Here is a 12090-nt window from a genome sequence, read left to right on the forward strand (position 1 = left end):
ACATTGTATTTCACTAATTTGAGTATATATTTCAAAATATCGTATGACTCTTTAGTCATATTCGCATAGGCAACTGGAGCAAAAGACATTACTTTCCCAATATGGGGGGAAAAAGTACCTTAAAACTATATTTTGGGGCATCTAAAATAATCTCCATTCCCGTGGCTCATATTTGAATTTGATGGTATTCATTAGGCTATGAACATTATTGCAGAACATTACCATGTTGTCATTTTCAAAATAAAATAGAAAAGTTTGTTCCCTAAATGCCTATACTCAATAATTTTTGTGTCTGGCTGCAATAGCTTACATTCTTGCAACCTTGAATCTAACAATTCTGGTTTTTTTTTTTACTATGGAAGTGCACGAGGTGTCAGCCGCCGATTTTGACAAAATTGGTATTGTTGAAAAAGTCTGGTCACGGGTAATAAAAAGCCAATAGAACTACCCATCAGAGTTGCACCGTTTTTGAGATGGGACCAATTTATCTCGTTAATTTATTTCTTTATGTTGCAGAAAACACTTATTGTGAATACATCTTTTAAATTATCTGACGATACTGGGAGCATTAAAAAAAAGTTGAATGATGAAATTATTTAACTCATATCTCAGGAAATACATAGCACAAGTCAAAATAAATATTATCATGAGATGCACATTGCAGATGTGCATTCAATGATATCACTCAGTCAGATTTCAACATCTCTTCCTGTCTGGACACCAGGCCCACACCATTCATTACGAATTGTTTTACACTATATCTCAAGCAGTTCATAATGAAAATAGATGACATTGGTGTTGTTTGTTAGCTATTTAAAAGATGATGATAATGACATAATTTCATTATGTCAGTACCTACCACGTGATTCAAGGCACAAAAAATATATTCATACCAAAACTTGCGGCCGTGTCTATAACACAGCGTATCTGAAGTTTTTTTACAAATGAAATCAAACAGAATTCATGCAATTTAGATATAAAAACCATTATAAAATATACATACATATTCATTACAAAATGTACATAAGGATATTGCAGTTTACAAAGTAAACATAAAAATGTTAAATTGACACAATTTTTTATTTACTGATTTTTTTGATTAAATTTCACACAAAAATAGGTAATCTCATCTCAGTTATTGCTTTTTAATTATTTTGTAGAATTTCAAAATAATGACACATTTAAATTGAGTGGGGCCTAAATAAATAAATTGGAGAGATAAGTCAGCCCCTATCTTGAAAACGGCACAACTCTGATGGGTAGTTCTATCAGCTTTTTTACTACCCCCCACAAGGCCTTTCCGACCTTACAAATTGATAGACAAATTGCTGAAATAAGCGATTCACACCTCATGCACTTTCCTACACCTATGTCACAAATTAAGGTGTTAAGATATGCTTAAAAACTGAATAGCTAAAACACTGTGCCCCATAGCAAATTTTTTTTTTTCAGATTTGAGAAGCATATATTTCTATTAAAGAAATTTTTTCCTTGTAGAACAATGCACAATCAATGCTTATCAGATATCATTCAGTGTAAATACATGAATTTGACAAAAAATTTTAAATAATGAATCAAAGACTCTTACATGGACTATGGTCACCAGATGCGCCACCTTCACTTTTCTGTCCCTTGCCAGACAACTGATCATTCAATGATTCCCACACAATCTGTAAAATGGGGAGGCAGAAAGCACCGGTTTTGCCACTACCAGTCTCGGCAGCCTAAAGTTGAAAAATAAGAAGAAACAATAACATGGCTGCTATGAAAATTTTATGCAGCATAATCTTTCAATCAACATCACTATCATAAATAACATACCTAATTAATTTACTTTCTAAAATACAAGATTGTGTACAAAAAACTGGGACAATGACGACTTTTCACTCTTCTACCAACATACCAATTATTTGTTTATAACTAGTTGTCAAACGTGGCTGCAGAATTTTCAATTTGACACATTGATACTATTTTATGAATGATGAGGCCCACAGTTCAAGTTATGTTAAATTGAAAAAAGTTTCAAGTTATGTGTCAAGGTCACAAGCACCCGAGTGGTGTGGGGTAGACGATGCTCGTCTACCATGGCAAAGGTTACTGTCACGGTCCCTGGTTTGAACCCAATGGAGGATATAGATAAGACATTTTCCCTAACAAACTCAAGGTGACCACAGATAGATAGCACCTTCATTTCTAACCCTTCTCATTAATGGCAGTAAATTGCAGTATAACGATATGGCCAGAGATGGTGTTTGGTGCTCTGTCAGGGTTACATGACATGTCAACATGCGATTATCATAGTAAGGGTTCTTGAAAGGAAAGATGTTCGAGGGGAATCTGCACACCACCGAAGAACTAAATGTTGAAATTGGAAATACCATTCACAGTTTCTCAACTTATGAATGTTAACAAGCACTGAATATTGGTAGAGGCATTGGCATACATGAGAGGAGGTTTGGGGTTCTCCCATAATTAAGTTCTCTACACTTTTCTTAAAATTCTTCCAGAGATAGTTCTGCAGTAGCACTGATTGTTCTGAGACGTGTATCACAGCTTTTGGCATGTTCTGCTTTGGGGGCCACTTGTGTGAATTCATAGGAAAAAAAACTGCTCTTACTACAGAAAACAAACCTCACCATAAGAACATCTCCTCCTCCAAGAATAAGTGGAATAGCTTCAGCTTGGACATCTGTTGGTAGCCTGAAAAGTGGATAATCAGTTTCAAAATGAGAAATTTCAATACAAAATTCATTATGGTATTGGAGATTGGGAGGATCATCACCAAGTGTGATGATTGAATAATATTTTTATGTGGGTGCTACAAGATATTTAAAATTCTGGTTACTGATCAGTGAAAAAGATGATTGGTAAAAAAAAAATTAATTAAGCGTTATGATTTTTCTGACAGGTAAAAACCACTGTCATTGAATCACAAGCTATCATCAAAAGATCTATTGATCAAGCTAATTTGAAAAAGCTTGACAATGGTTGTAATCTAATTGTCTCAATAACTGACCAGTACATATAAAAGTTATGTTTGTTCATAGACCAAAACATAGCCACTGGAATCATTAATACAAGCGCAACCCTGATAACTTGGCAAAATTATAAATTTACATTTATATTGTTTCCATGCACAATACTAAACTCAATGGGGGGAAATCTCTCTTAACTTGACACATGATGACCATTTATTGCACTTAAGTTGACTGCGATATATACTGCATTATCACCAGGGCTACCACTAGATTCTTGGTCAGCCTGGGCGAGCAAGAATGTTGGTTCTCCTCGTAGTAATTTTTATGTCGAAGAGGTTAGAGGGTGAAATTTGCACCCCCTCTGGTCTAGCACCTGGGGCACCTAGTTGTGGACCTGGTTATCACAACTCATTTTTAGCAATTGCCCATGTGTTGATCAGTTTGAAAAATTTTACGACATTGCTCTCGTGTGCATCAAAAATTCTAAGTCCATCATCAAGTCACCTAAGTTCCATTGTTTCTGATGTTTGCTGATTGGCATGTGTCTAAGTTTCTCCCTCACAACCTTTACCTCCTGTTATTCTTCTGCTTGGAACCTGAAAACTCAACCAGCGGACTATGAAAGCCACAGGCAGATATAAACGATTTCCTAAATTTTTGAGTGAGATTCTTGAGAAAGATTGAAACACTGTTTCAAGCAAGAAGAGGAAAATTATTTTGGATAATATTGCTCTGCTCATTCACAAATAATAAATCTTCCTGCAATCAAAATATACACTTTTCTATGTGACACCTAATTCGGGATCATCCTCAATACGAGAATGTCTCGTAAAAAACTGAAGAACAAAAGAGGTTGATGAAATAGTAAATAAAGGAATATAGACTTGCTCAACAATATAGAGGCACATATACATTGAAGAACCAAAAAAACTGGTACACCTGCCTAATATCATGTAGGGTCCCCGCGAGCACGCAGAAGTGCCGTAACACGATGTGGCATGGACTCGACTAATGTCTGAAGTAGTGCTGGAGGTAATTGACATCATGAATCCTGTAGGGCTGTCCATAAATCCGTAGGAGTAAGAGGGGGTGGAGATCTCTTCTGAACAGCACGTTGCAAGGCATCTCAGATATGTTCAATATGCAAAAGGGTGGCAGCAGCTCTCATCTGCACTCACTAATTTAAATAAATTCTCATTTTTCTTGATGTTATGGAATTGCTGCTGACTACGTGTCATTACCTTAATCTAAATACTACGCATTTAAATACCACACATACATAAACAATTTTTAAAAGTTATTAAAGATAAAATGAAATAAAACGTAACTAATTTGACAGCAACTAAAGTCAGCATGTTTATCTATCCTTTTATGGAAGAGGCCTTAAATCTTTTTCTAATCGTGAGCACTGCCTGTACCCCTCATAAAAAAAAAGAGCACCCTTACGGCAAGTTTGATGTACAAATGCATTAAATCAAGATGATTTTAGTCCTTGAATTTAATTTTTAAAAGGTGTTTAATATTAATGTTGATCAAGTGCTTGCTAGCACAAAATTGAACATAAGCATAGAGTACTCTAGGTGCTTTAGAGAGCACAGGGTTGAAGATGCCTGCCTTATGGTATCAAGTTATTGAGGTTCCACTGCAAAAATATATGAAAACTCCACTTATATGTACAAAATATCATTATGTCAAGCAGGACCAAACATTTAACCAGTTATCTGGCAACACCTGAAGATTGATTCAAATTGATTGATTTGAACATGACAATTTTTAGCATAATTTAGAAAACCAATTATTAACTGTATGATATGATGTCACCCTCCACTTGTTTATGCAAGACATACAGAAAATTGGATGTTGTGTGAAGATGCTTTTTCTTTTTAAATTGGTTTTAGGAAGGAAAAATGAGCAATTAACTGATTGTGCAAGACTGTCCATCGCACGGCCCTGTTCGGCATATATTATACACGTTCCAAGGAAGGAAAATTTCTATCTCCTCTGCAGCTTAGTGGTGAGAGTACTCGCCTGGCAAACAATAGGCCAAGTTTCGATTCCCAGTAGAGGTAAATAAAAAATAAACATCTTCACACAACATCAAGTTTCCTGTATATCTTGCAGTTATTAAATTTGTTTTTGTTGATGGTTCCTCAAAAAAAAAAACATGAACTCAGTTACAATGCATTCATAATCGAAAGTCATATTTCATTAGCATCAAACTCCCAAGAAAGGGAAAATGAGAAATTTATTCGCTAGATGACCAGTTGAAAGAAAAATGAGTTAATTGAGTATAAGGAAGCTGGTGTTAAACTTACATCCACTCTTGTTCATCAACTGCTTTAGCTATTTCGGGCAAAACGCCCATTTCTGAAATAAGAAAGTGACAAGGTTAGTATCAATCACATTTATACATAAATCAAAGAAAATGTAAAGAAAAGAAATATAAATAAAATTCAAAATAATGAAATAGTTACACACTATTATTCTTATATCAAGAGTTGTAGCGAGGTTTCACTGTATTACCAAAATTGAAATACGCAAGGACACAGGTTATACACATTTGGAAGAACTTTTGCAGATGGTATCTATACAATATAATGATCAAATAAAAGTGGTACTCTCGGTGGAATAGAAAATCTTATGAAAAATTAAATGATCTTTCAAAAGCAACAGCACAACAAAAATGGTTAACAAACCGCATATAGATATCGTGGGTCGCACTTCGTAAACACTTATTTCATGAGAAAAGTTAGATTTAGGGATCTATGCTGAACCCCTTGACACGATACTTAAAATTGAACCGATTTTTTTTCCACTGGATAAAAAATTGTGGAGAAAAAAAGAGGTATCAAGCTTGATACACAGGGCGATTCTATAATTCCCCTTGCTGCATTTTATTTGCTGCGGTTTGCTGGCAAACCGCTTATCTTACACGAACACTTCCAATTAGAAAAAGTATCCAAATAAAAGTTTAAAACTCAGATCATTTATACAGAGGAGCATTTATGGTTTTGCTGCCAGTGGGCTACACATATTTGGCTGCCCTTCTCCCATTCGAACTGTTTTGACTACCTTTTTCCCGAATTCACCACCTTGCGCTAGAACCCACTTGGCCTCCCCACTCCTACAAGTGCACTAAAGTCACTGTTTTAGTCACTCGCATGCTTGCACAATTTTTTGGCCACTCACTGACCTGGTCCCTAGCTGTGTGGATCACCTGTTTGGCCATTGACATGCTTGCTCTCACTCTAAGTCACTCTTTAGTTCACTCATGTGTTTGCAAACTTCCTCAAACTCTTTTAGTCACTCACTGACCTAGTCTTTTGCTGTCTAGGCAGAGGCGGATTCATTGAGGGTTACACCACTCATCTCCCACTGTACTAATTTTCTTGGCCACTCATTCCTCAAATATGCTGGCCCTCTGAACTTGCCCAGGGAGCACGTTCATAGCCCGCTAAGCCCTCCCTGTAAATATGTCACTTCATTTATATTATCATCCTGGATCTGTACCTGCCCCCCCCCCCAAGTGTGGAGCCCTGTAAATTCCAGGCATGGGCAGGGATACGGGGGCCCCCCCCCAGCATCAAAGGTGAAGTCGACAGATCTAATGCATATATGTATAGTAGATGAATCGACATCATCATCATCTTGCCCCCCACCCAGCAATAATGACCGTGCCCCCCAGACTTCCAAGTCTATCTCCACCTATGGTTCCAGGGCTGGGACCTCCAGCTCTGCCCCCTCCCCTCCACCCGGGATGATTTTTTCCCCCTTTACACTATACTATAACTTTAGTGTAATTTAAATAGCAGTATAGAGGGGGGGGGGGTCAGTGAACGATCAACTTCTTTATGTGGGGAACAAGCACCAATCCGTTATTTTACTTATAGAATTGCTTGGGGGATCTATGAAAAGTTTTCATTTAAGGGCACCGCTCGGGGAAGTTCGGGGGGTGGGGAGCGGCTCGTAGGAAATCGGATTTAAAACTCGATTTAATATTTTAGTGAAACAAAACCTGAACTAAAGATGAGCCACAATTTCTAGATTAATTTTTTTTCCCGAGGAGTGGCAATTGTTTATTTAATTTCGAAAATGTAAACAATTGATTACACATAATATTGAATATGAATATAAATATCATTGTTTACCTTCAAAAGCCGTCATCTTCACATCAACTTTCGATCTTGAACACCGGCGGAAAAACAACCACGTTTAAGTGTGTCTACGGACTTCATTCGCCGGTACTATTCATGCGTTTATGATTGGTCAAAGAATTTCCTTTTCACAGATAAGGACGATGAAAATGGACTGTTATACTGTGGCCTTAATTAAGACAAAAAATTAGGTTTTTCGATTTCATTCTACAAAACACAATTTTTTAAAATAAAAACATGCAAATTTGTATGATTGGGGTGGAAAGCTATTTATAAAGTGTCAAAATTCTTTATGATGACGTCATATAACTGTAACTATCTGTCGTGAAGACCGTAGATTTGTTCCAGGCAGTTGAAATTTGTCGGTGGAGTCTCCTCGTCCATTCAATAGATGGCAGCAGTAGCCCTGTGTATGCACCGAGCGTGTGTGAGAGTCTATCAGATCAGTACTATCAAGGACGTAATATTGCGTCCAAATGCCAGTGGGATAAGTTTAAACAAGTGTTCTCTCCCTTTTCCCTTCTCTTTTCATCATCACGAAGCTTTGTTGTAACCCTATGAATTAAAGTTCTTTTTATCCTCATTTATTTCTATACTCCTACTATAGTGATTTTTCCCTCACATATGATGTGTATCCTTCTACTGTATACATATAAGGCTGAGAGAGAACAGGTAGAGTGAGGGGGAAAAGCGATATCTACTTCGTATCTAATCTCTTACCCAGTAATCTATCTACTTATCCAGTGTTTCTCAACCGGGGGTGCGAGATGGGGAAAAAATTGCAATATGTTTACTGGTTATTCAGAAAAATTGAAATTATGATAAAAATTCAACTTTTCATTCTTAAAATAACATGAATCATACTAACATTTTGAAGCCACATCTTCTGACTTCTGCCAACACCATCTATAGCAGAAGGTCTCCGCGCGAAGCTCATGACATCACTGAAGAAGTTATTTCACCTGTAGCCATTGGAAGATATCACAGGCCGATGCCTGGGATATCTTCACCTTTTTTTGCAGTATATCCAATGATTATAGGAACGAAGAGATATAAGCAGGTGGTCAAAGACCTGGGCCATGCTGGAAAGATTGTGATGACCACACGAACGTACGAATTTAACCCTTGCAGTAGCAATCCCGAGATATCTCGTCTAACTAGATCCGCTTTGTTTTGACAATCCTGAAATATCTCCGGATTATTAAAACGCTCTTACTTGAGCAACCCCGAGCCCAGAAACCGTTATAAGTTTCTTCTCCTGATAACATGCTTTCTTTTCTCGCCGTCCTGTCAATCAACTGCCAGTGGGTGGAGCCAACTTTTGTTCAAACTCTGATAACAAAAGGGGAGAGAGGTGGTGATTTTTCCCCCTTCGATGGAATACAGGATTATTGGGTACAGCAAAAATAACAAAAAACTATAGTTTTTTTTCCTCTTCTTTGTTTTTTTTATTATTTTGTGTTGGGGGAGGGGGAGGACATTTATCAACTCACGCTAATCGAAAGAAAATATTCATCGTGAAAATGGGTCGAAATTTTTAGTAGGTTAAGTGACTTCTACTGTGGCAGGTATAATGTGGATCAGGAAAGTTTTAAAAACCTCTTAAAGGGTTAAAAGATCTGTGCTTATTTGGATGAGTGTGTTATATGACTTATTTTGTGGAAATCGGTGGTATCTGTCAGATGTGCCCCCCCCCCCGGTTTTCTTTCATTGAAATCAAACCGTTTTTACAGTCAACCATCGGTTCACGAACTTGATTCGTTCCTGAATTCCATTCGTAAACGGAAATGATTTTTCCCATAAGAATCAAAATCAGTGTGAAATAAATTGATCCCATTCCTGGGACTCTGAAGATTTTTAGTGTGAACTTTTACTGCGCTGCTGCTGTGCATAACCGAAATGGTTATCCTTACACTAACACTGAAAAAATTACCATCATTCGAAGGAGATGAAATGCGAACGGAGTGAAAACGATGCAAAGGTAGTTTGGTTTCGTGAATATGTATCATGTATAATCTCAGTGTCAAAGAACTCAAAATCTCCACTTGCAACCAGGGCTACAATTAGATGGTTGTTCAGCCGGGGCAAGCACGCATTTTTTGGCCCTCCCCCCCCTCATTATATTGAAGGAAAGATTAGAGGGTGAAATTTGCACCCACTCTCCCTCCCCATTCTGGCGGCCGAGGCACCCCCAGTTTTGGCCCTGCTTGAAATATTATCTGACCACAAAATATACTCCAAGCCAAATTTGATGCTTTGCAAATAAGAACTATGGAATTGGATAGTAAAATTATTTTTTCAGAAGTAACTGACAGTTAGGTCTACGTCAGATATTATTGCTAAACATCTTCTAGTTCAAAGTTCAAATTTAGACTGTTTTGAGTATTCGTAAACCGGGATTAGTTCGTAATTCGAATAACTTTTTGTTCGTAAACCGAATTGTTCAACAACCGAGGCTTGACAATATGTGATTATTCTGTGAACAAAGTTATCAAACGAACGATGGATCTCAAAGCAAGGTCGTAGCCCCGAACTAGGGCATCTGGTGGCCCAACCCAGCCTGAAATGTGAGAAAATGAGTGGTATAGGCCTACTGTACAAGGAGAATCGTTCTGAAATTTCAGTCATATTTACCCTCTATCGGTAATCCCCATTTCCAGTGAGAATTTCGTAACGAGTGCGTTTAGGAGACCATTGAACATTGAAGGACCAGACACACCCCGCTTCCCATCTCAAGGAGATATCGAAGCGTTCCCGAAAAATGGGATTTAGGGGACCAACAAAAAATTAAATAAGAAAAAAAGGTCTTTGATCAACCCTGTATCACAAAAAAGCAGCAAATGACTTGCAATTTTAACAAAACATTGCACTTATTTTTTGCAATATTTCTGTGGTTTTTGTGAGAATAGCGGGTGTATTCACGAAAATATAAATGTTTTCTATAAAAATTCCAATTTTCATCACATGATTTTCGCTCATAACATGCCGAGTTTTCAACCAATTTTTACAAAATTTACAAAAAAACATGACGCTGCACATGAGACATACTTGTAGAAATTTAAAATGTGACAAATTATTATTCAATGAGATATGAGTAATTTTACTAAATTGTTATCGATTGTGCATGCGCAAGAAATATAAATTTATTTTTTACAAATTGATTTCCAGATATATAGTGCAACTTATACGAAAGTTTGAGCTGGATGTCGTGAAAATTCGGAAAGATACACGCGATATTGTGAGCTGTAATTTCAAAACTTGCTCAAAGTAGCTGAATAATAATGAGGAACTTTCCACAAATTTGTATACGATTTTCTTCTATGTGATTTTCGACTTCAGTTTGTTTATTGTGACATCATACACGCGTGTTTATGCTAAAACACTTTTCATTGCATAGCTTCAAACAAGCGTCTTCACTCATTCGAATAATGCTGTGGGGCTTATTCTTGAAACAATCAAATAATAGAAAATGACCAATAACCAATTTATGGAAAATCCCTTATTATTTTGTTACTTTCTGCAAGTTTCGAAATTACAGCTCACAATCTCGCGCATACATATCTTTCTCAATTTTCACGACATTCAACTGGAATTTTCATTTAAGTTGCAGTATACGTCTGGCAAACAAATTATGAAAAATAAAATTTATATTTCCCACGCATGCGTGATTAATAATGATTCATTATAAATACTCAAACCTCATTGTATAATGATCTATCACATTTGGAATGTCTACACATTATGTCTCATGTTCTTTGTAAATTTCGTAAAAGATAGTTCAAAACTCGACATGTTATAAGCAAAACCATACGGTAAAAAAATTGGGAATTTTATAGAAAACATTTATATTCTCATGAATATGTGTGTTATTCTCGCGAAAATTCAAGACAATGTTGCACAAAGTTGGTAGAATATTTATTTAAAAAAGAGAGTCACATTTGTAGCTTTTTCTAGATTAGGGTGATCGAAAACTTTTTTTTCCTTATTTAATTTTTTTGTTGGTCCCTTCACGAGTGCGCTCGTGACTAAATTTTCACTGGAAATGGTGACTACTAATATAGGGTATATATGACCGAAATTCCAGAACTATTCGCAAAGTAATTTTTTTAGAAATTCTAGAAAAAATGTCCAAACTCCAAAAAAGTCTTTTGGAAACAGTGTATGTAATTGCTGATTAAATTTACTGTAATTTCGGGGAAGACCAGACTGATCTTCGAAAAAAATGAATTTCTGGCTAGGCTTTTCTCCCTCTCTCTCTCACACACACACCCTCCATTTTCTACTAAATTTATAGTATAGGAAATATTTGCCAAAGCATACGGGGGGCGGGGACGATGGACACCTCCCGTTCAATGAAAAAATTGTATTATTGGCATGGGTGAGAGGACGAAAGGGAACATCGCCTCCTCCGTTGACTATGCATACTTTCGGTGATTGCCTCCTTCCTCGTCCACATAGGGGTCATTAACGATCCTCGATAGAAATTGAGCTCGATAGAAATTTCAGCTTGTGATTAAATGCGCAAGAAGCGAGTAAATAAACATTTCCAAGACAGACGAAATGCTTTCTTTTCTACACATTTCGTCAATCTGGAAAGCGAATCCATTTCTCCAAAAAAGAAACAATGCACGAGACCCTATCAGACAAGAATTCACTGCGCAAAGAGATATAGCGAACGATAAAGACAGAGATAATAGAAATAATATTATCGCACGGACCCCATTACCACACACACACACAAACACACTTATATACGCAAGTTCTATGTTATAAAGCTGATCATCGCACATAAAAACCTTTTTGGTTAAGGTGTATTAAGGCATGTGTGTGTGCGTAGTTGATCGATAACATCGCACCGATAACTGGCAATACCGATAACCTCCCTGAGCGGATTTCTCTCAACTCCAATTCCCATGTTTTACATTATAGGGATAAGGAGGTGGAGAAGCAAATGGAGT

The 12090-nt window shown here is 36.8% G+C and overlaps 1 protein-coding gene across 1 annotated transcript in view; it reads right to left on the minus strand.

Moving 5' to 3' along the window:
* The window catches only part of Ddx1 (ATP-dependent RNA helicase Ddx1), a 45970-nt gene extending 38759 nt beyond the window's left edge, over positions 1–7211 (minus strand). Inside the window, exons 1-4 of the mRNA XM_089245665.1 lie at positions 7127–7211; positions 5294–5345; positions 2637–2700; positions 1589–1724 (exon numbers count right to left, since the gene is read on the minus strand). Of these exons, the coding sequence (XP_089101791.1) occupies positions 1589–1724; positions 2637–2700; positions 5294–5345; positions 7127–7142 (268 nt within the window). The 5' untranslated portion in view covers positions 7143–7211. The remainder of the gene's footprint in view (positions 1–1588; positions 1725–2636; positions 2701–5293; positions 5346–7126) is intronic.
* Positions 7212–12090: the final 4879 nt, after the last annotated feature.

Source organism: Pholcus phalangioides, unplaced genomic scaffold, assembly GCF_987345545.1.
Source record: "Pholcus phalangioides strain wild (caught in Gottingen) unplaced genomic scaffold, Ppha-v1.0 ptg000016l_1, whole genome shotgun sequence".
Taxonomy (NCBI): Eukaryota; Metazoa; Arthropoda; class Arachnida; order Araneae; family Pholcidae; genus Pholcus; species Pholcus phalangioides.